Source organism: Gnatocerus cornutus, chromosome 4 (assembly GCF_029298725.1).
Source record: "Gnatocerus cornutus isolate USDA-ARS CGAHR chromosome 4, icGnaCorn1.1, whole genome shotgun sequence".
In the NCBI taxonomy this organism is placed as follows: domain Eukaryota; kingdom Metazoa; phylum Arthropoda; class Insecta; order Coleoptera; family Tenebrionidae; genus Gnatocerus; species Gnatocerus cornutus.
In genome coordinates, this window is record NC_142236.1 from 2,748,183 (window position 1) to 2,773,986 (window position 25,804).

Consider the following 25,804-nt stretch of genomic DNA (forward strand, 5'->3'; position numbering starts at 1 on the left):
ATATTTAACTTTAAAAATTACGAAAATGAGGAAAAATGAAAATCAACTTTCCGAAATTTTGATCGGCCATACCTCAGTTATTTGTTGTTGGATCTGAATTTAAATCCCAGATTTGGAATCTGCGAAAAATTCTGCGTACATTGATGTATAATAATTTAAGTTTACTCAAAAAAATAAGCGAGATATCGACATCAGAAGTTTGGCATAGTTTTAGTCATGATTTTATGCGAAAATTTGCAAATTTCGACTGTAGAAGAACAAGCACATAATGGAATGTTTCAATGATCATCATAATCAGTCGTTAATTTCAAGAAAGAAACACTTTAAAACCCTAAAATCAAAAGACTTTAAGATGATCATTCAAAATGATCTTTGATTCTATTCAATTGCCTCAAGATCAAATGCAGAATTGATCAAGGACCGATAAATGATCTAGAATTGAGGAGTAGATGTAGGAGTAGTGAAAAACCAACAGCAAAAGAGTGGAAGATGATCATTTAAAAAAGATACAGGGCCGGATTTGATGCGGCACAGAAGCCTAGATTTTGTGCATGTTACGTAAGGCCCATTAGGTAAATTCGTATGCAACAGATTGCGCTCCTCGGCACCTCCTCCTCTCGTCATATCGCTATTGATGGCATATCATCCTGTACACTCGCCGACATCAATTTCGGAAGTTTATCTGAGCAAACACCGTCTAAGGAAAAAGAGAATCAAATCTCACAGCTCCTGGAACCGACAAACCGTAAAACGCGATGTGTGAAGTCTCCGTTGACTGTGAAAATTAGTTTTAATCTCACCCCAGAGCAGAAACAAAAAAGCCGGAAGCTTGGAGCGAATTTTCAATTTCGATAAATATTCAAACGATCGTGAATTTCCCGATAATCCGTTGATTTTTCTTGGTCAGAGTTACGAGAATGAATAATTAAAGTTAAACGTGTGGTAATAACAGGGTTGCGTTGCGCTTTCATCCCTTAGTGTACGCCGGGATATTAAGGGATATCATGATGGTCGACGTCGGGAAAAACAAGCAATATGTGATCACACGCGATGTCAATGTCGAAATAATGACGATTATATAGGAAAAGTAATTTTCCCCTTCATTTGCATACTTGATGAAAATCTCATCGCAGCCGTTCGGTGCGAGGGACTGAAAAATGGACGGCCATGAAAAGGTCATCAGGGAGCGGAAAACTCACGTTTAACAACAATTAAAGATTTCTTTTTTCTCAACCACCCTGTATACTCACGCTTCCGTGATTTTTGATTAGAATTCCGCTGACGCCGCCCTTATTTTCGACGACTTGTTTAATTCTATCGTTTATGAGTGTCCATAAAATTATGATTTTTATTATCAGCATCGGCTTATCTCCAGCTAAAAGGCAGCTCCGATCATTAGACCCTGGTGGAACGTCACGTATCTCTAGGGACGTTTCCTTGCAGTTGGTAGTTGTTTGGGTCATTAGTGTGTCTTGGGACTGGGTGGAAGGATAGATATCGTTATTTATCTTAAGAGTGTCTTACTGCTCTGACCGCAAGTGGGCCGTGATCTGTGTGGTCTTCTGGCGGATGTGCCCTCTTCCTATGTCAACTCTGTTTGTATTTCGACAACTTCCCGCAACCGGATCTGATACGAGGGATGAAGGGTTGTTTAGACCTTGTGACGATTGCTCAAACTTATCTACCAAGTTACCGCGCAAAATTGACTTTAAGAAGTGCTAACGACCGTTTCGACCAGATAAATCTTACGTCATAAATACTCTCTTCATTTATGTTACACAGGGTGCGGCAACCCCCAAAGAGATGAAATTTTGAAAATTTGCATACGCTTACATTTGACAAGGCGCTAGAAGCTGACGCAAAAATTTGTTTTTTTGTCACGGATGGTTTGGCGTCGCGAACAAATTTTCTTTGATAAAAACTAAGAAAATCACTTATTTCTATTCAAAAGATGTTTTTGATAAAGAAAAATATTAAAAAAGAATATCTTTTCTTGTTTATTTATCTCAAAAACGGTTAACTGAATATGTTCGGTCTTATCCGCGTCCGATATTACCCCAACTTACCTTACATAGTTTTTTTTTTATCAAAAAATTATTTTTATTTAAAACTAAGACTTCCAAATTGTTAGATGAATGAAAACGACAGAAATTTATATCTAGTTCCGTAAATTTTACCATAAAATCTTTATTTTTCAAGAACGGTTTTACCGATTTTCATAATATTTACTCAAATTACTCTAATTAATACTCAAATTAATCGTGTGCAAAAAAATATAGCTTTATAATTAATAGCGATTATGGGCTAGGACACTAGAGTTGGCGGACCCTGTACAGTACTCTCATGGAAAGCTCATAGCGAAAGCACGCTCTGATTTGGGTAGTATGAAAGACGCTTTTGTAGGGATTTTTTGTGTGCGCATCGCAACCTGTTTAATTTAAACTTCCGGGCGGAACGCAACTAAAACTCTTCATTTTCATCATACGATTCTGTGCTTTTGTAAATATCTCCATGTTCCTTTCGTGATGTTGACATGAGTTTCATAAAAGCCAAGAATCGAGAAATATGACATGTTTTAGAGAAAACGAGGAGCTTATTTCATGTCTGCTAATACTGGCTCCTTTATTAATATAAGAGTTGATTCACATTTGCATGTATTACGTTATGTTTGCGTGATGACAATAAAAGTTGAAATATCGCTCTGAATTTTTTGTGTCTCGTAATAGATTATGAAGTTTCCAGCTGTTGGATTCTGTAGACGGGTTTTATGGCGTTAGTTATTAAACGGTAAGAATTTCCAAAAAGTCGCGATAAATTTGCTCGCAATAATGGAAACGAACAGTTAAAAAAGCGTTGGCCGCGGCCCATCCTCGATCAAAGAACAAGGAATGCATTCCTTTTGCAGCAAATCCAATGAAGTAGTGCTTTGGGTGTGGGCGTCCAACAATAGCGTCGCGATGCCGGAGGCGCCACATAACCGAAGTTGTTCAAGTCACCTCGGGCATCGGCCACAATGTACCTATTATATTAAATCAACGAGTGGTCGCTGAAAGCTTCTGTGAAAACAAGACCGACGAAAAGTTGGCCGGATCTGCCGGTGCTGTGTCATTATCACCTCCTTCGAACAAAAGAGATGAAGAATGGCTGCAGAGAAAAGAACTGCATTAAGAGAGGCGCTTGCACCCACCGACGGACGCCCGGAAGTGCGTCGGGACGAACCAAGGAAATGGGGTTACGGTTTGATGTTTCGAAATATGCTTTCGTTCCATTACATTAAATTATTTCTTTGAGTAAACAATGCAAGCTCCTCCTGGTCCAAATGGATACTCGGTAATGATGCTCGGGATCAAAAGACACGTCATCGACCAGAATTATGGCATTGTGGGAACACCCAAATATGAGAAACTATATTTTCCCCAAACAATACACACTTTTCCTCTCTTGATTCATTCAACACAACCAATCGCAAACGAGCTTTTTACTACAATTACGAGATGCGGATTTTTATGAATTGGGTGACAAACCAGTCGGACGACCTTCAAGCACGCGATGGAATGTTGCAGGTGGCAAAACCAGTCAGACGACCTTCGCAAGAATGTAAGACGTGTAAAGTAGGTGAGCTTGAATGAAAGTGAAAGTTGTAAACACTTCCTGTGGAGCTTTTTCAAATATTATAAATTCACGCGTTTTTTATCGTTCTTGCGGCTACAATTCGACTATTTATCAAAGAAACTATGATCAATATCAAACCAGTTTATTGTGCAATTGATATTGAGCCAAATCATCATCAAGATGTGAGATTTTTTGAAAAGTGAGTATGATCAAACAATGTTCATGATCACATTCTACAGAGACTATCACTAAATCGTACGCCGCGTCGTCTGAGATGATCAATACTTTAAACAATTGCTTTTTATGATCATAATCTAGATTTTTTAATGACATTTTTCTTCAGTCTTATCATCAAAATGATCAAAATCATTCGTTTTAAGATCAAGATTTGCAAACTCTTTGATCAAACTCTCGAATGACAATGAGATCTTGTGAAAGAAAGGCGAAAATGTAAATGTAGGATTCTTGACCAATATCAAATCATATTAATGTGCAATTGATAAACTCAAATGATCATGATTTATTTATCAAATTATAAAAAGACAATACTTTAAAAATGTGCATTTTATGACCATAATCTAGATTTTTGAGTGCTACTTTTCTACCAGTCTTTAGGAAACTGATCAAATTTATCAAAATGATTAGTTTCGTGATCAAGATTTTTCAAATTCTTCTTCAAAATCTTATGAAAGACTAAAATGTAAATGTAGGATGATGAATGATAAATGATCCATACCAAATAGTGAGCAATTGATAAATCATTTTCAAAATTTGGGGATGATTTTGCAAAAACTGATAAATCTGCGAGATTCCAAAATTGCAGTCCCAATTTAGAGCCAATCCTTTAACTCTTCTCCCCCGATTTTTCGCTCGACTACCACCGCTCCACGTGTCCAAGAATACTCTTTAATTGTGCACCTATTCTCCCAGCGACCCCCATGGCTCTAACAATGGTCCCCCAGAATAACAATTTACAGTCTGGCATACGAACAATTCCACCCCGAAAAATCTCCCTTTCATATTCATAAATTTCGTTCAATTTAACGTGCTCACCTGAATTATTAACGCAAGCTACCATTTTTTTTTGATATGATAGAGCAAAAAGGCAGCTCGCTCTGAACTTAAGCGGATTAATTACACAACGGCCAAGGGTGAGATAATTCTATGAGTCATCCGCTTTAACGTCATCTGAAGAAATGGGGGCAATGATGCGGTCTTTCGTTATAAATACAATTATTAATAGTTGACTTACCTTCAACTATACGATGATAGATGGATGACTTTTGGCAATGTGATGTTCGGGGGCGGCGGTGGATTAATTTGTATTGGTGTGGGGGTGTCTAGAGTGAATTTTTACATTATCAAGTTGTGTTTTTATCGTCAATAAATAAAAATCTTCACCCTTTTACCGAAGGAATATTATAAGGGTCGCATAATACGAAATCTAATTATAAAAAATAAATCGCACACGGATGCTGTTTATCACAATGGGGCCCAGGACCCCATTCTGTGGGAATCAGGACTCAAACACAAATGAATCATTGTGTAAGGATTTAGTGGTCACGTGTCTGAAGAATCGGACTCCACCAGTCACGTGTCGCAAGGTACGCGATTAGTGACATCCATAACGAAGTTTTACTGTAGTCGCATCGTAGCCGAAGCGTCACCTCGCGTCCGGCAACGAATCTGATCAATGGTCTTCGGTCACACGTCATCAGCGAAAGAGCAATGAGGTGGAAGGACAATTTCCTGGGATCTCCTCCCAATTACTCCCTGAATATTTATCCCCCCACGGAAACTTTTCTTATGAGTCAAGTTTTCCAATGATTTCGCAACTATCATTGTTATTTTTCTTTTTCGAGTTTGATGGAGTCGCTGGCACCTCCTTGACGACGCTCTTCGATTCCTTTAAATTTCATCCGATTTGCTAATTCGATTTGTTTGTGAGTCATGATCGCGATGCGGGTTGAGGTAGGGTAGATTACGACACCCCCAGCGACGATGTGTGTTCACCGTTATACAGCGATTAGTTCTGCAAGGGGTGCAAAATACAGCCCTCCGATTTCTCCCCTACCTTTGCGTAGGTAGATTTGAATGGGGCGCACGAGGGTGAGTGTCACTTAACTGGACACACGTCGGATTCGATACAGGAGCACGGGGTTGTAACTAATGGCGATATTATTTATTATGATAATTCAACCCCCGCTAAGGGGGTTAACAGATGGTCAAGAAAAGAGTGCTTTTTGCATTGTGTTTTTTTAACACGTGAAAAAAAGAAGGAAGAATTAAAAAAATTGACATTTTGGTCAAGGCCAAGTCTACCTTAATTTGGATTACCACTCTTAATAAAACAAAAATTTAATTTTTCAGTTTAATAGTTCTGCTTAATAGTTCTGAAATTTTGCTTAATTAGTAACAAGGTTTAAATTAGTAATCTCCCCAAATTTGATTGTTGTGGCGTTAAAATTACCAGAGTTACAACCCTTAATAAAATTAATATCGCATTTTTCGGTTCGTTTAAAAATTAAAAATTTCTAAAATCAGTCGCTTCTGCTCAATAATTCTAAAATTTGGCCTAATTACATACAAATTTTAAATTAGTAATCTCCCTAAGTTTGATTGCTGTGGCGTTAACATTACCAGATTTACAACCCTTAATAACAAGAATCGCATTTTTCGGTTTGTTCCAAAATTAATTTTTTTTTTTTAAATCAGTCGCTTCTGCTTAATAATTCTGAAAATTTGCCTAGTTGGTAACAAGGTTTAAATTAGTAATCTCCCCAAATTTGATTGTTGTGGCGTTAAAATTACCAGAGTTACAACCCTTAATAAAATTAATATCGCATTTTTCGGTTCGTTTAAAAATTAAAAGTTTCTATAGTCAGTCGCTTCTGCTTAATAATTCTAAAATTTGGTCTAATTACATACAAATTTTAAATTAGTAATCTCCCTAAGTTTGATTGTTGTGACGTTAACATTACCAGATTTACAACCCTTAATAAAAAAAATCGCATTTTTCGGTTCGTTCCAAAATTTATTTTTTTTTAAATCAGTCGCTTCTGCTTAATAATTCTGAAATTTTGTTTAATTAGTAACAAGGTTTAAATTAGTAATCTCCCCAAATTTGATTGTTGTGGCGTTAACATTACCAGATTTACAACCCTTAATAAAAAATTTCGCACTTTTCGGTTCATCCGAAAAATAAAAAATTTTAAATTCAGTTGCTTTTGCTCAATAATCCTGACATTTGGCCCAATTAGTAACAAGGTCTAATTTAGTAACCTCCCCAAATTTGATTGATGTGGCGTTAAAATTACCAGAGTTACAACCCTTAAAAAAATATATCGGATTTTTCGGTTCGTTCAAAATTAAATATTTCTAAAATCAGTCGCTTTTGCTCAATAGTTCTGAAATTTGTCGTAATTAGTAACAAGGTCTAAATTGATAACTTGCTTAAATTTGATTGTTGTGGCCTTAAAATCACTACAGTTACAACCCTTGATTAAAAATAAAAAAAAATAGCCGCAGATCTGACATCAGGAGCTCAAAATTGAAACAAAAAAATTAGAATGTGTTATTATCATGACTATTTTTCTTCGAAGAAATTACAGAACTGTGGCGCCCCAACTAGAAAACTGAAAGATTCTGAACTCAGATACAAGACCACGGCGAAAGACTTGTCCATAAACGAAACAATTTTCTTTCTTGGGAAATCTCTAATTACCGGCGACTGCGGGGCCGAAAAAGAAAATAAAGAATCGTCTTCGCCCGGTAATAAAACAGGCTTTAATTTTTATTATCTTGTCATACACTTATTTGATTTCGTAGGATAAAAATAATAAATTAAACAGCCAACATAGCGGACGAAACAGCGGCCATAAAAACGGACAAATAGCGCCGGGACGCATACGACGTGGCCAAATTAGGATAGAGCATATACAGAGTGGTTCAAATAAATCGCGAAAAATTTTCAATCACACCTCCAGACAAAATAAGTTGCTTGGAAGCTCCTCCGCCAATTTTATTCGAGTAAAATGTTTATGAACCTGAATAGGAGAGATCGTGGAGCAATAAATCGCCCATTCTTGATTTTTGTAGCATCTAATGTACTAACCTGACTTATTATTTCGACATAACCGTGAATAGCCTTATAAAATTTTCGCTTGAATACTATGTTATTGTAAAAATACACATTCAGTTGTCAGATTTATTACCGGCAAAGTTACGAACCGTAGTTTATGCGTTTTTCGTATAGTCCAAAGTTGAATGTTTATGAGCACTTATAATGACGAAGCACCCATCAACCCCTAATAGTCGTAATCGAGAGTTGCACCGAAGAGACACTTTTCCAAAAAGGATTGTTTTCGATTAAAAAAACGCCAAAAGCTGTATAAACCGCGCCGAGATTTTATAGAGTGTAACGGTGTTTACGGTGCAAAATGAAGCTCTTTTATCCTCGTTTCGTAGCCGATTGGCTTCGGAACATAAACGTAATAGACTGTTAGGAAATTGATAGTGAGTAAAGGTGAAAAGCGATCGTGATTCGGTGCTAAACTAGCAAAAGAGATTGCGTTCGTGCCACGGAACGTTCCTCCGGTGGTTCATATCTGTCTGTTCTGGATCTGGACGTTTGTCCGCACGCGTGCTCTGGCATAATCAAATGGGATTGAGGGCCTCGATGCATTCGGACAAAAGGTTTAGTGCTGTTCCAGCGCCGTTTCGCGAACCACCGAATGTTATTACGACCTCGTACAAGCCGTCGGGGACCGATAGATGGGATATGCTGGACATTCGATGGCCTTTTTGCGTCTTATGACACGATCGTTAGGATTTACATAGGGACGACTACGGCACAGAGCCGTCTTGCGAGGTTTTCGAGGCCCCATAAAGTAATTAGCGGGTAAAATGCAGAGTTGTACTCCACCTGAAGAGCCCGAGCACACGGTCTAATTATTATGTAAGACCTGTTAATCCTGATGGAATTAAGTTTTTGGCTCATTTCTAAACTAGTTTCAAATTAGTAACTTTCCCAGATTTGGTTGCTGTGGCGTTGAAATTACCAGTTACAACCCTTAATAAAGAAATTTCGTACTTTTCGGTTCATTCAAAAAATTAAAATTTCTACAATATGTCACTTCTGCTCAATAATTCTGAAATTTGGCAAAAATTCGTGCTTTTTATACTAATTTTGTCTGAATTGTACTTGAGCTGTGTAATTACTTTTATTTTGAAAACAAAAAGGTTTAATACTTACAATATACTCGTAACCTAGTTGATTTAAACGACATATTTTTTATAGAAATGTGGGCTATTTATTGCACCTAACAGTTTTTAGGGTGTGAAAACTTTGTCACGCAGTGTTATTCGTATATTTTTCAATCAAGTAATGTCAAAACTACGTCAGATAAAACGTTTTATTGGCGGGAATAATATGTTCTACATTTGCATTGATTTTCAGTAAATTATGTTTTTTTACAAATTCGGGAATTTTGGGTTGTTTCTTAATTTGAAAATTTCCAAAACTGCACTCTCTTACTCTATAGTTATGTCATTTAGCACATTTTGCGTCTTATGACACGATTGTTAGGATTTACATAGGGACAACTACAACACAGAGCCGTCTTGCGAGGTTTTCGAGGCCCCATAAATTAATTAGCGGGTGAAAAGCAGAGTGGTACTCCACCTGAAGAGCCCGAGCTTCTTGCGCAAATTGAAGAATGAACGGTCTAATTATTATGTAAGACCTGTTAATCCTGATGGAATTAAGTCTCCCTTTTTCCAGTGTTTGTATTAAAGGCATCATCCCCGTCCAACTCCCTCAACTTATAAGGAATAGCGAATACCCGGAGATTCTTTTTCATGTTCGAAAATTGATTAAAAGTTTGAGACGCTTCGGTGTATTTAAGAGCATAAATTCTATGCATACTTCGATATTGAATTAAAGTGTTGTAATCAAACTCCCGAACATTTCCTCGGCATCGAAGAAATTTATTTATGTGTTGTTCTTCCTTTCCCTCGAAATAAAACATAAAAATGCAATTGACACCACGTCTGCAGGTTTATATTATTTTTATTGCTCGCCTGAAATTGATCGCTTCGCGAAATTAAGCCAGGGGCTGGAAGGTGATTTATCGCGCTTTTATTTCGAGTAAACAATGTATCGAAATTATAACGAAAAAATCACCAACTGTTGCCGCTAGAAATTAGACCTATCTTCTCGATCTACCCCTAAACCACTTTGACTGAGTTAAGGTGAGTTCTGGAATTGGGCGATGATATCGCGGCGCCCCTATCCCACATACGGGCGCTTTTAACTAATACTTCTTAAATTGGACTTGATTAGGACACATACCTGCAGCTGGCGAAGAGACCATTGTCTCGTACCTACAAAGAATTCACGGATGAGGGCTGATTCACTTCGGAGCGGAAAACGCGTAACTCAATCCACGGGAATGTGAGCGAGCTTTTGCTATGAGATTTTTGCCAAAGTACTGTACATGATTATTAATTACACTACGCGACAAATTCTAATTTATTTTGAGTTATTTTTTTGAAAGTTGCTGTTTTATGATCTAAATATACTGCTAAACAATATCTTTACCTCAAAACCTTCGTATCACGTACTATTTTTTTTGTCGTTTTGAAAAATAGTTAATAAAACATAGTAAACAGGTTTAAGATATCAACGTAGTTATGGTCATAAAGATTAAAAATATATCGGAAAATACGAGAATTAAAAAAAAAAATTAGGCAAATCATGACTGGTTGGGACGGCCTACTTCGATGCGAATTTTTGTGGCTTAATTAGTAACAAGGTCTTAGTTAGTAACCTCTCTAAATTTGATTGCTGTTTAGCATTGAAATTACCAGAATTACAACCCCAAATAATAAAAATTTGCATCTTTCGATCCATCTAAAAAAAAAATTGTAAAAATCGGTTACTTCCGCTTAATAATTTTGAAATTTCGCTCATTTCTATACTAATTTCAAATTAGTAACCTCTCCAAATTTGGTTGCTGTGGCGTAAAAATTACCAGAGTAACAACCCTTAATTAAAAAATTTTGCACTTTTCGGTTCATTAAAAAAATCAAAACTTCCAAAATATGTCACTTGTGCTTAATAATTCTTAAATTTGGCCTAATTAGTAACAAGGTTTAAATTAGTAACCTCCCCAAACTTGATTGCTGTGGCATTGAAATTACCAGATTTACAACCCCAAAAAAATTGCACTTTTCAGTTCGCAAAAAAAGCAAAAATTTTTAAAACCAGTTGCTTTTGCCCAATAATTCTTAAATTTGGCCTAATTAGTAACAAGGTTTTAATTAGTAATCTCCCTAAATTTTATTGCTGTGGCATTAAAATTTTCAGAGTTTCAACCCCAATAAAAAATGCATTTTTCGTCCACCTAAAAAAAATAAAAATTTCAAAAATTGCTTATATCCGCTTGATAATTTTGAAATTTTGCTCATTTTTTAACTAATTTCAAATGAGTAACCTTCCCAAATTTGGTTGCTGTGGTGTTAAAAGTACTAGAGTTACAAGGACACAAATTTCCTCAAATTTCATTGCTGCTCACATGGAGTTGCGGAAATTTTGGACATGCCCGAATTACACAAATTTCTAAAATTTGTCTCTTTCGTTTTATAGTCATATTATTTAGCACATTTAATAAACGAGTTAAGGGTAGAATGCTCCCCGAATTTCATTGACGCTGTGTCAAAATTGTGAGAATTACAAGTGTTGATATTAAGTTGGGCAAATTTTAAGTTGGTACGAAATATAAAAATATTCAAAATTGGCTTTTCTTGCTCTATGGTTATGTTATTTGCCCATCGTCAATAAACACGGTAAGGGTAGAAAACTCCCCAAATGTCATTGCTGTAGGGGGAAAATTGTAAGAATTACAGTTGCTATTCAGTTATGTAAATTCAAAGTCAAAATAATACGAAAATTTTGACTCTTTCGATCCAGAATTATGACATTTGGGACAGTCAATAAGGCGTTAAGGGTAGAAACTGCCTCAAATTTGACTGCTTTAACGTCAAAATTGACAGAATTGCAGGTGTTGATTGTAAATATGAAAATTTTCTATATTTGCATTGATTTTCAGTAAATTATTTTTAAGGCCGCCGTTCTTTTTTAGGGTTTTTGGAGTCATGTTCCTCAAAAAGAAACTAGTTAATTTTTTGTTTAACGGTTGCTATCGCGCTGTCTTCAATTGACATAGGAGTCCGCTGAAGTATTTAAAATAGGTTAGAATATTTTATTTCCAACATAGTTACCAGACGAGCAACTTTGAAGAGTAAAAGTCACTAGATCAGAATTTGTTGTTTTAAATTTTAAACTTTGTTAACCTTAAAAATAGTGTGGAACACTCAGTTTCACTCAGACTCCAAAGAGCATTTTTCGGCCTTGTGCTATAAATTACTATTTTATATCGATAAATTAATTTTGGCATGTTCACGTCTTTTATAATTGCAGATCATACTTCACCGGTTTGAATTTTCGAAAATAAAAAAAAAATGTACAACGCTCCTATCGAAACCTCATAGCACCGCTCGCTAATTGAAAATGTTTGTTTATGTGGTAAATTTGGAGATGAATCTTTGTCGCAATAGCCTCGAGTATAAAATTTGCGTAGTCTCCCGGTCTAGCTTTAATTTAATCCGAAATTCGGATCGGATCCATCTATTAAAATTTTATAGTCTTGCCATTTTGTCCCTCCACATGTCTCTACTATTAAGACCGTCCGTTCCGTCCAGGAAGTCTCAATATGCCAATAGTGATGCCATCAATCAGTACTATCTATGTCCGAACCACATCAATTATTCCATCGTCCCTTAACGGTGGTGGTGACTTTTTTGCTTGAACCCTAATGTCCGTCAATCATGACATGGCGCAAAAATCCAATGTTTAAACGTCTTTTGTGTGTAAAGGGTGTAATGAAGACAGTGTCAACACGCATTAGAGGGTGGAGGGTTGATCTGGCATTTGCCGTAGATGAGGGCACCGTGACACGTGGTTTGACACGGCGTCCACTTGGTGCAAGAGTCAGTCGACCGTGAAGAACAACGTCACCGCAGCTCGGCTGACATCCTGCGGAACGCTCACTGGGATTTTGGAATCGATATGGGGATGTTTGATCTGGTGGATGCAATTAAAATTGTTACATACACTGGAACTAATTGTGAGCGCGATTTTAATTGATGCCGGTCAAAAGCAGATTGGTGCGAAATTTGGATCTTGGAAATCAAAAATTGGGGAAGAAATCTGTTAAATGACGGGGGTTGTTTGTCGGTATCAGCACGCGTCCCGACGACCTGCGGTGGCCGTCAGCCGGTAATTAATTGATTGTATTGTCTGGAAAGTAATTACCTGGCTCTGGTTGGCTTTCTGCTTTGCTGAGCGTTCCGCGACATATTTCATCCTTCTACTTCTGGTCAGTGAACAATGCCCTTTCCACCCGAATTCTCCCTTTTCGTCTCTCCTGTTTTTCTCAAGGTGATAATTGAAATTAATTAGGCCGTGATGTATCGCTGCGAGAACGAAACAACAAAAACCTTCCTGATATACTGTCATAACGGAAAAACTCTCTCACCCTCCTTTTAATTTAATAAGTAAAGTGTTCTGAAATTAATCTCATAATCTCTACTGAGCCGGACATCTATCACGAGTGACGTGCTTTTGCAGTTGTTAAACATATTGGTAACACGTTGCTTGTCACCATGTCGACTTTAGTTACATCTGCGAGATTCGGACGCGATAAGTAGATTACGATAATAGGGAAGTTTACGGAATCATGACGGAAAATTAAACATGGACGAGGAAGATAAACGAGGAAATGGGGGAATTCCTCATATGCCGACTTTTTACCTCACACTTTGCAACAACACGCTTCTAATCCCACGATGCTCGGAAAAGTGGCTTCAATGTGATCATAAACAATCTCTACGAGTCACATTGCTGTTCCATCAAAATTTCAGGGAATTTTGAGTTGTTTCTTAATTTGAAAATTTCCTAAACTGTATTTTCTAGCTCTATAGTTATGACAGTTAAGGATAGAAAGTTCCCCAAATTTCATTACTGGAGCGCCAAAATTGTGTTACAGGTGCTCATATAAAGTTGTGAAAATTTTGAGTTCGTTGAAAATAAAAAAAAATCGAATATTGGTCTTTTTTGCCGTAGTCAAGGGTAGAAACCTCCGTAATTTCATTGTTGTAGCGTCAAAATTGCAAGACTTACAGGTGCTGATATTCAGTTGTGTAAATTTTGAGTTTGCTCGAAATATAAAAATTTCTAAAATTTGACTCTCTTGCTCTATAATTATGACATTTTGCACGGTCACTAAAGGCGTTAAGGATAGAATCTGCCTTGAATTTTATTGCTGTAGCGTTAAAATTGACAGAATTGCAGGTGTTGATGTGAATTTGTGAAGATTTTGAATTGGATCTAAATATGAAAATTTAAAAAAATTGACTTTTTTGTTTTAAAATTATGTTTTTTGGCACAGTCAATAAAGGCATTAAGGGTAAAAATTGCCCCGAATTTTATTGCTGTAGCTTCAAAAGTGACAGAATTACAGATGCTGATCTGAATTTGTGGAAATTTTGAATTTTCCCGAAATATATATATTTTTTTAAATTTGACTCTGTTGCTCTATAATTATGACATTTTGCACGGTCACTTAAGGCGTTAAGGGTAAAAGGCTGCCGTAAATTTTATTGCTGTAGCGTTAAAATTGACAGAATTACAGGTGTTGACATGAATTTGAGAAAATTTTGTTTGGCCCTAAATATTAAATTTTTTAAAAATAGACTTTCTTGTTTTAAAATTATGTCATTTGGCACATTCAATAAAGGCATTAAGGGTTGAAATTGCCCTAAATTTTATTGCTGTAGCGTTAAAATTGACAGAATTACAGGTGTTGACATGAATTTGAGAAAATTTTGTTTGGCCCTAAATATTAAATTTTTTAAAAATAGACTTTCTTGTTTTAAAATTATGTCATTTGGCACATTCAATAAAGGCATTAAGGGTTGAAATTGCCCTAAATTTTATTGCTGTAGCGTTAAAATTGACAGAATTGCAGGTGTTGATATGAATTTGTGAAAATTTTGAATTGGATCTAAATATAAAAATTTAAAAAAATTGACTTTTTTGTTTTAAAATTATGTTTTTTGGCACAGTCAATAAAGGCATTAAGGGTAAAAATTGCCCCGAATTTTATTGCTGTAGCTTCAAAAGTGACAGAATTACAGATGCTGATCTGAATTTGTGGAAATTTTGAATTTTCCCGCAATATATATATATTTTTAAATTTGACTCTGTTGCTCTATAATTATGACATTTTGCACGGTCACTTAAGGCGTTAAGGGTAAAAAACTGCCCTAAATTTTAAAATTGACAGAATTACAGGTGTTGACATGAATTTGTGAAAATTTTGTTTGGCCCTAAATATTAAAATTTTAAAAAATAGACTTTCTTGTTTTAAAATTATGTCATTTGGCACCTTCAATAAAGGCGTTAAGGGTTGAAATTGCCCTAAATTTTATTGCCATAGCGTTAAAATTGACAGGATTACAGGTGTTGATATGAATTTGTAAAAACTTTGGATTGGCTCTAAATATGAAAATTTTTAAAAATTGACTTTTTTGTTTTAAAATTAGGTCATTTGGCAGTCAATAAAGGCGTTAAGGGTAGATATTGCCCCAAATTTCACACATTATACAGATGCTGATGAATTTGCGGAAATTTTGGTTTGGCAAAAATTGTGAAAATTTCTGAAATTTGATTCTGTTGGTCTAGAATTATGTCAGTTGACATAGACAATATGCGTCTTAAGGGTAGAAACCTCCCTAAATCTTATTGCTGTAGCGTCAAGATTGACAGAATTACAGGTGCTCTTATGAATTCGTGGAAATTTTGAGTTTGGTCGAAATATAAAAATTTCCAAAATTTTTGTCGTTTGCTCTATAATTATGGCATTTGGCCTATTGCGGGTAATAAAATTCCCAAATTTTAGTGTGAGAATTGTAAGTGCTGATATTACGTTGTGTAAATTTTGAATTGGCTACAAATATGAATATTTCTGAAATTTGATTTAGAATTAAGTTAGTTGGCATAGACAATAAGCGCAATAAGAGTAGAAACTGCCCCAAATTTTATTGCTGTAGCTTGAAAATTAACAGAATTATAATAGGTGCTGATATGATATGGTGGAAATTTTGAATTGGTCTGATACATAAAAAAATCAAAATTGGCTATACAGAGTGTCCCAGAACTCGCGCCCCAGAGAAAAAGGGCTTATGGAGGCAACAATTCTGAACCAAAATTTTGAAACCATAATTTTTTAACTCAAAAAATAACCGAGATAAGACAAAAAAACTGTAGCCAATCCCGAAGCCGAACAGAATTTGAAAATTGGTAACTATGGACACATACTATCATCCATTGGCCAGACTCTCGTTGCCTAGGAAATTGGGATGGCCATTTACTCTACTTCTCGAATAAGCTTTTGGGATTGGTTGTTAACTTTTTATCAGTTCTCGATTACTATTAAACTTAGTCAATTTTTGTTTTGAAATTTACCATCTGTATTGCTAGTTCTGGGACACCCTGTATTTTGCTCTATAAGTATTTCATTCGCCGTAGTTAATAAACTGGACAAGGGTGAAAACTTTCCTAAATTTTATTGCTGTAGGGTCAAAATTGCAAAAATTGCAAGTGGTCATAAGAAGTTTTTGAAATTTTCAGTTGGTTCGAAAAATTTCTAAAATTAGTTTCTATTGCTTAATAATTGTCATTTGACTCACTCAATAAGGACATCAAGGGTAGAAACCTCCCTAAATTTCATTGCTGTAGCGTCAAAATTGTCAGAATTATAGGTGGTGATTTGAAGTTGGGCAAATTGGTCGGTACGAAATATAAAAGTTTTCAAAATTAGTTTCTTTTGCTCCATAATTATGTCATTTGGCACCGTCCATGAAGGGTAGAAATTTCCTCAAATTTGATTGCAATTTCATCCAAATTGTCAGAATTAAAGCTGTTGAATTTACAAAATTAGTTTTTCTTGTTCTATAATTATGTCATTTGACACAGTCAATAACCGCGTTAAGGGTAGAAACTTCTCCAAATTTCATTGCTGTGGCTTCAAAATTGTTTGAAATTACAAGTGCTCATATGAAATTTTTGAAGTTTTGGTCCGAAATATAAAAATTTTCAAAATTGGTTTTTATTGTTTAGTAATTAAGTCATTTGGCACTGTCAATGAGGGCACAAAGGGTAGAAACCTCCCCAAATTTGCTGTAGCGTCAAAGTTGTAGGTGTGAATATAAAATTTCCAAAGTAATATTTGTAATTTCGTATTTTCGCACTTGAAAGGTCAATAATGCACCGATTATTAACCCCTCACTGTATAAACCCGAATTATCACCCCAAACTTTGTCCAGGTTTAGCATTTATCGCATTCGCGGGTGCGAGGTATTTGAATAAATAACTGGAGCTTATTCCGAAATAAATTTCCGGAACTCTCGAAAAAATTCTTCTTGATAAATATCCAAATCCACTCGTAAATAGTGAAAAAATTTTGCAAGTCAAATTATTTTTACGATTTCGGAAGGCGCGTTTGCCCCTAAACAGACGAAATAAGAAATAGCGGTTTCAAATATGACAGCAGTGAATCAGTAAAGAAGGCATAAATATGAAATATAGATCCTTCGATTGCGTCCAATTCGCACTTCCAATAAAATTTTGCGTGCCATCGACTCCATAAAGAGGGATTTTCATCGCAATGTTTCATGTTGTTTCAGTGGAGCTGGAGGAATCGCAAGCCAGCGAACCTCTTCTGATGAGTCCCGACCGCAACCACAACGAGCTGTCGGAGGCTCCCTCCGAGCTCCACAAACGCTTAAACGGCGTCCACAAGGAAGCCGCCGTCCCCGAAGAGGTCCTCAACGGTCTCAGCATGCATAGTCCGCCCAAAGTAGTGAAAACCGGCGGCTCCGCCGAAGACGTCCCCAACGACCTCATCTCCGTGAAAGCCGCCGTCGGCGAACAATCCGAGGACGAGGAGAAGATCAAAGAGTATCTTCAGAGGAGCGACACGGCCGTCATATATCCGGAACCTGTTGGTCATCCTGAAAACGGTGAGTGTTATGTTAATGTTTGAAGAGCTCTTGGCAGCGCCATCGTCGTTAATTGCGCTGTGCGTTTTGCCAGTGGTGGATAATTGATGACGATAAAGTGGGAGCTATTGGATCTAACGAGCGCTCTTGGCGCTCGGACCCAATTAAATTTATGAACGCTTGTACCTATCTTCGGATGGAAAGTGATTAGTGGACAGTGTTGATCGCTTATTAACGCGAGAAGGGGAAATCATTAGCGGGTGGTGTCACTCTTCACGACTCCTCGGGGAGGAAATTACGTTTTTAATTGCGAGATGAAGCTTATTTATGCGATGGTCAACTCTAATTAACAATATTGCGCATAATTGCGATGGATATATAATATTTTAACGATGCGCCATCTTAAGTTTGATCCATCCGAGTGCGCCAAGCTTGGTAAAAAAACTGGTTTTCTTTAACCCATTATCGCCCAGTGTCCTATATATAGGACAGCCAGTTTAGAATTTTTTTAAAGTACTTTTGAATTGTTTTTTTTTTGTATATTTTAATTTTTACCATAAACTACTGTCTTTTGGCTTCCATTAACATTTTTTTTCAAGCAAATGGTTGTTTCAGTTTTTAGCAAAAAAAAATTGAAAAACCTTGGTTGTCAGTGCATTTATCATCTCATCGTATTTAAATTTTTTGTTGTAAAATGATAAACTGAATATACAAATAATTTGTCTTATAGATTATTACTAGTAAAGAACCATGAAAAGAGGTAGGGGTGACCGGGGTAAAATGATTCTTCGAGGTAAAATGATTCCCTTAATTCCCAAACTGCCTTCATTTTTTTTTTTTTTAAATTTTATATAGGATCACTCAGGTATCTAAACTAAAGTGTAAAATTGATGAAAAAAATTAATGGGTTAAGTTTGATGCAGCCGAGTGCGCCAGTCTTGGTAAAAAACCCGGTTTTCTTTAAAATTAATTAAAATCTCCGGCAGTAAATTCCGATCCATTACGAGTACGTCTGGCCCTTCCTGCTGGCTCGCAGCAGGAATCCGAGTGGCGCAATAAAACACGTTAAAAATGAGTGTTTTCTGTATTTTTTTGCGTGATAAATTTTAATTGTGTTTGCAGCGACTTGCGGTCAGTAAGTAAATGGGCCGTCGTTCTTTCGAAACGAATATAAAGAAAAGTCGGTAATGCAATTTGTCGGAAGGTTTTGGGTTTATTTTATAAAGCGACCTGCGACTTGGCAAAGTCCATGCAACGTTCCATCACTGCCCGTTTAGCTGCCGCGTTACATTTGCACCAAGTCCAACCAACCGATCCAGGATCATGACGGTTTAATGCACTAGTGCACACAAGGTAAATTATTTGCACGCACGGAAAAACGCGACAAAGCCACGCTTAAACTATGTAGCTGAATGAAACGTGTGTTACGCATAATTTAGCTATAGTCAACGACTTCGAAACGGGGCTTTAATTAAATCCATCAGGAGCTTGTTTACCGGACAGAAATGGGACGATGGAAATGCTGAAAGGACGAATATTAAAACGCAACGAGACTAACTAGAATCGCTACGCTTTCAGCGGACTTGATTAATATTTTACGATGAGATTCATCTAGCCACTGAAAAATCCAGCGTGTTGAACATTAGAGAACGATTTAGAGGAGGACAACGTGGAGGCGGCGCGAGAGGGGCGATGAAAGGAGTTTTGCATGTATCTAGATGGAAGCCCAAGTTGGAGGGTCAACCACATAAACTTTCCAAGCTGCCAGAGCTAGCCAGGAGTTGCTCACCGAAGGCATTTCTCCGCCCGTTCTATAGTTGCGAGGAACTCGGTGAACTCAGCATCTTGCAAGTAGTGCCGGGGGCAACTGCGATCAACTATGTTAAACATTTTATTAAACATCCACAATCTTCAGGTTAACTTGGGGAATTGATGGGGGACGCTAAACGGATTCTTTAGACGCCGCCGCCGGCCGCTCTATTCTTGCACAATTACTTTGCAAAAATGTGCAGTAGTCTTTAAATTATTTTTCTGATAATTCAAGTGCATTCCGATCTTCTTCTTAATCTATATTTTTCGCATGATTCCTTGAATGATTTTTTTTTGCTGATTTTGGAATCTTTCGATGAGAATCTCAAAAATTCTTCAGTTGTCTTTGGATTTTGTTCTTAGATTTTTATATTTTGTTTCTTGGAATTTTTTATATTGTTTTATTCTTTCGCTTTCTTTGACATTTGATGTTTTAGGCATTTATTACACTTTTAGATTCATTTGTTACCATTTTTGAAATTTGTGTTTAGGGGATGTGAATTTTAATAGTAGGGTCATAAAATTTTGTAGAGTTTAAACAGGCCTACCAACTGCGCAAAGTTACTTTTTTTGCCAAGGTGGGTACATCAATTTTAGACATTTTTAAATTTTCAAATTTTAAGAAACATCAATTTTTGAAAACGAACCGGAACCTTCAAAAATTTTATTTATAATTCTATAACTTTGTTAATTTTAATGGAAGGATCATAAAATTTTTAGATTTAACTAATTCAGACACGTCTAGCAACTGTTCGAAATTACAAAATTTTTGAACAAAAATCAATTTTTGAAAAAAGTTTTTGCGAGACTTTGTCAATTTTAATAGTAGTGTCATAAAACTTTCGAGATTTTCTAATTTAGACAAGCCTAGTAACTATACGAAATTACAAAATTTTTGACCAAAGAAGAACAATTTTAGAAATTTTTATTTGCTAAGTGAACATGAAAGTTTCAAAATTTTATTCAAAATTTCACATCTTTATCAATTTTAAATAAACTGGTCATCAAATTTTGAGAATTTATTAATTTAGATACGCTTACTAACTGTGCAAAATTACAAAATTTTTTACTAATGAAGAACAATTTTCGGATTTTTAATTTGAGTAATGAACTGGAAACTTTATTTCACTTAAAATTCCCTAACTTTATGAATTTTAATAGTAGAGTTATAAAATTTCTGTGGTTTACTAGTTTAGACACGCCTACCAATTGTGCAAAATTTAAAAATTTTTGACCCTGTAAGAACAATTTTAGAAATTTTTACTTTGTACGCTAACCGCAAACTTCAAAAATTTTATTCAAAATTCTCTAAATTTGTCACAGTGGGATCCTAAAATTTTGGAGTTTACTGATTCACACATGCCTACCAACTGTGGAAAATTAAAAACTTTTTGAGGAAGAAACATAAATTTTAGAAATTTTTATTTAGAAAATGATCCTGAAACTTCGAAAATTTTATTTCAATTTCTATAACTTTGTCAATTTTAATTGTATGCTAATTGTAGAGGATTTACCAATTTAGAAACGCGTACTATCTGTGCAAAATTACAACATTTTTGATTAAGTAAGAACAATTTTACAAGTGTTTATTTGGGAGCTGAGCCGGAAGCTTCCAAAATTTTATTCAAGATTCCATAATTTTGTCAATTTCAATGGAATGATCATAAAATTTTGAAAATTCGTTACTTATGGAAGGCTTACCAACTGTGCGAAATTACAAAATTTTTGACCAAGAAACATCAATTTTTGAAAAAGTTTTTGGGATAACTTCGTCAATTTTAATAATCGGGTGATAAAATTTTGAGAATTTATTAATTTAGACATGCCTACTAACTGTGCAAAATTACAAAGTTTTTGACTAAGAAAGAACAATTTTCGATTTTTTTTATTTGGGAAATAAACAGGAAACTTCCAAAATTTTACTTAAAAGTTTCATAACTTCATGATTTTTAACAGTAGAGTCAAAACATTTCCATGGTTTACTACTTCATACACGCCTGCCAACTGTGCGAAATTTCAAATTTTTTTGACTATGTAAGAACAATTTTAGAAAATTTTTTTTGTGAGCTGAGCTAGAAACTTCCAAAATGTTATTCAAACTTTCATAATTTTATGAATTTTTATAGTAGGAATATAAAATTTTAAAGATTTACTAAGTTACGCACGCCTACCAACTGTGGGAAATTACAACATTTTTGATCAAGTAAGAAGAATTTTAGAAATTTTTATTTGAGAGCTGAACCGGAAACTTTCAAAATTTTATTCAAACTTCCATAATTTTGTCAATTTTCATAGTGGGATCATAAAATTTTGAGGATTTACCAATTCAGCACGCCTACCAACTATGTAAAATAACAAAAATTTTGAGCAAGAAACATAAATTTTAGAAATTTTTATTTTGGAAATGATCCTGAAACTTACAAAATTTTACTTAAAATTTCATAACTTTGTGAATTTTTTTCGTAGGTTTATAAAATTTCCGTGGTTCACAACTTCAGGCACGCCTACCAACAGTGCAAAATTGCAAATTTTTTGACTACGTTTTAACAACAATTTTAGAAATTTTTATTTGGGAGCTGAGCCGGAAACTTCCAAAATTTTGTCAGTTTTAATAGTAGGGTCATAAAATTTTGTGGATTTACTAACTCGAACATTTTTGAGCTAGAAACATCAATTTTAGAAATTCTTAATTTGGAGACGAATTAGAAAATTACAAAATTGTTTTTTAAATTTCGTAACTGTGTCAATTTTAATACAACTGTGAGAAATAACAAAATTTTTGACAAAGATGAGACAATTTTGGAGGAAACCGAAATTCTCAAAATTTTTGTTAACATTTCGAATTTCCGAGTTTTTTAAACGACCGTCTTAGTTGTAGCAAATTTTAACTTACCTTTGAAACGATAACTAAAATCGAATGAAAGAAATTGAACTTGAGTGGTAAAATGACGAATTGTTTCTAAAACGATTTGAAATGACCGCACCCGGGCCTATTCGGGTAGCATGCCGGTGTGACGACCTTGTCAATTGAAGCAATTGCCGTGCAAGGTGGAGTGATTGAAGACTTCCCGTTTCCCGCCGCCTCCGCCGCCATTTGTCTTAATGTAGTCTCGCATGGGCCGTGATTAATCTGTTTTCAGGGCTGTAGGTGCAGGACCGGCCTTATTAATCCACCCCTCGTTGAACGACGCAGTATTAAAAGCGAGTTATTCGTACGTAATCAAATTATTCCGAGTGTATTTACAATAATCCGAGCCCCGGAGTCGTCCGGCTATACTAGATTTAATTTCTGAGCTTTCATAACTTCAATCGTCTTTCCTTTAATGTTTTTAAGCGGAGAAAAGTGAATTTATCAAGCACACACCGGCCGAGCGAGCAATAACGGCTCGTAAAGGGGTGGGTCGAGGGGGCGCTCCAGAATCGGAATTTATAAGCAGAATTAATTAGACTAAAAACCACTGCAGCCTTCCCGCACTACTCTGAGCTGCTGTTTTAATTTACAAAAGCCAAACTTAATTCTTGTTCCGACTAAAGGAATAAAGAGAAATGTAAAGGAAAATTAAAACGATTCAACTCGAGGCTTTGATTCGGTTTAGCCCGACGCGAGGCCGCCATTCGCAAATCCGTTTCTTCGGCGACGCCGCCGACGGAGGCGGTAATCTGACGGCCGAGATGGCCCCCCTTTGTCGATACCTTCTAATTGACCGAAATCATTAATTTCGAGCGAAACAAACAGCCGGGGACCAATTAAAACAGACTTCCCTTTCATATTTTCAAACTTTCTCTCGGACATTTTTTCTTATTTATTTATTACATCTACAAGTCTCCCATCGAGAATCGCCAACAACAACCGCTAAAATCCCACGAGATTTATCACGCAACATTAAGAACTTTTACAACTGGAAAGTAAACTTTTCCGAGTATATTTTTAGCGCGACTTTTATAGTAAGGTGTTACACTTTTTCGCGACCATTTCCACGAAACTTCGCCAATCGAGAGTGAACAAACAAAAAATTATTTATTAGAGCTAAAAGGTATAACCGTAAACTAAGGTTTGTTTTGATACACGTTTGTATCCCAACATTGAAATTTTTTCCAGTTTTTAGTACTCATTTTCAATTTTTTTTTATTGCTGTCTGGGTTATGAGTCCTGACCATCCTGTATATTTTTTGATATTTCGTTTATTAAATTGTAATATTTCACATTTTTAAAATTTTATATTCTAGTTTTGAAATCCAGGAATTTCTTGCCTCTTAGTAAGCATAGGAAATATTTAGCCAACGCATAATTTTATTCACTCAAAACACAATCATTATTAAAATATTCTGAACTATATAAAAACCAAGAAAATCTGTGTATTCCAAAATTTTTTAGAACTTTTTTAGAGTTGTCTAATTTATTTATAGATTTTCTGAAATGTGTTGGAATATTCTAGATTCTAGGATATTTAGATCCCTTGGGATTTGTTGATATTTTTATGTTCTAAAGATAGCTAAGAGTCTTTCAATTTTTATTCTAAAAGCTTCAATAAGACACTTCGAGATTAAATATAGTTCTGTGTGACTTTTAGATTCTGAAAGAGTTAGTAAAACTTATTGCAAATTAAAAGGATTCTAGGGATCATGTCAGGGATTTTTTAGGATTTATATGGCAGATCGAAGAATTCTATAGGAGTTATCTGGATATAAGAGGACTCTTAAGGAAACGCCAGGATTTTGTTGTTATTTTTGAGATCTTCTCTAGGACTTTTCAGTATTTTTGTTTTTTTTTTGGATTTTGAAAGAATCTTTAAAATTCGTTGGAATTTAATCTGATTTTGTACGATTTTTCCGGAAAATAAAGGATTTTTTTTGACTTCAGAGAAATTTGGAATTTGATAGGATTCTAAGAATATTGAAATAGAATTTGTTCTTTTCAGAATAATCTAACATTTATTCGAATTTCTTGGAATTTTGTAAAAAAAAAATTGGTTTAGATTGGGTTATGTACCTACATGTTAAGGGTATTTTGGAGGCTTATTAAAATTTTCTGGATTTGAATCGAATTATTTGGTTTCTTTGTCCTCGGGCGTCCATCCTCTGCAAGAATGCGTAATGGCCGCCCCGCCACATCACATTCGCACTTATCCCGAGGCGAGGATAATACATTACAATTCCCAACAATCCGAAGATGTTTGAATTTAATAGCAACATAGATCATGTGCGCGAACTTTCACGTAACAAAGTGTAAGTTTAGGCGGATATGAGGCGGAATGGATGCTGCGCCGACCGCAGACCTCTCGGGACGAAGACTCACAACACAGCCCAAGAATTCCTCCTGCAGCAATATTAGGCTCCGGCCATAAACTTGCCATTTCTTGCCGACAGAGCCGCACTAGAAATTTTTCTCTTCACTCGGTGTTGATTTATCTCGGCGCTAATACAACTTCCCGGAACCAGGAAATAGACAACGTGTGCCAACAGACGTGCTGCGAAACTGCTACAATGTACTTTGAAAATACATAAAGATGAAACAATGAGATATGTGGAACTCGAGGCCGCACGTTATCGTTCCATTTGTCTCGTTTCCTTCGACGAGGTTCCGGAGGGCTTCTTCGAGATGCTTCGACGACGCCGGATGCGGGGAGATTAGGCGACGGACGGGCGATGATGGGCTCGGGACTCGTTAGGGCAGAAAAACCGATTACGGACCTGCACAAAAATTAACGAGGAAAAATTTCGGGTGTTTAATTAAACCCGCGACTAACAACTTGGCGAAATTATTTCAATAACCCAAAGATACTCGAAGATGAGGTCCCATTTTCCGCCTATTAGGGCCATCATTGCCAAGTTGGTCTTAATGGGCAGTGGACATTGCTCCGGGAGCGGTGAGATAGTGCTTCGCCGCAACCATTTCTTCTGCGGATGAATGCACATTAATCTGCATCTCGGTAAGAGGGTGTGTAATCCTTGCGGACGGAGAGCACCTTCAAGAATTCCAAAGGTCCAGCGCATAAGGAAATTAGACTAAATTCCTCAGTTTAATTTCGTCGGTCGTCGTTACATTTTCTTAGCGCAAGAATCTTCACGAAACATTGGCGATTAATAATCGAAAGAGTTGCTGATGGTAATGGAGGGCCATTAAAACTTCAAGTCGCTTAAAAAGGCGACAAGCATGTAAGCGCCATAAATATGGAGGACTTTGCGCGATTTACACTCATAATCAGCTTAAGAAAAGTGCGAGGTTTAAAATGGTGGAAGGATTAGGGGATTCACAGAG

General features: G+C 35.9%; 1 protein-coding gene across 5 annotated transcripts in view; it reads left to right on the forward strand.

Moving 5' to 3' along the window:
- zfh1 (Zn finger homeodomain 1) overlaps positions 1-25,804 on the forward strand; it is a 230,205-nt gene that overhangs the window by 146,708 nt on the left and 57,693 nt on the right. For 4 of the 5 annotated variants that reach the window (XM_088034821.1, XM_088034823.1, XM_088034824.1 and 1 more), the window contains exon 2: positions 17,422-17,757. The exons of the other annotated variant lie outside the window; for it this stretch is intronic. In XM_088034821.1, coding sequence (XP_087890947.1) covers positions 17,422-17,757 — 336 coding nt within the window. The remainder of the gene's footprint in view (positions 1-17,421; positions 17,758-25,804) is intronic. 5 annotated transcript variants of the gene reach the window in all.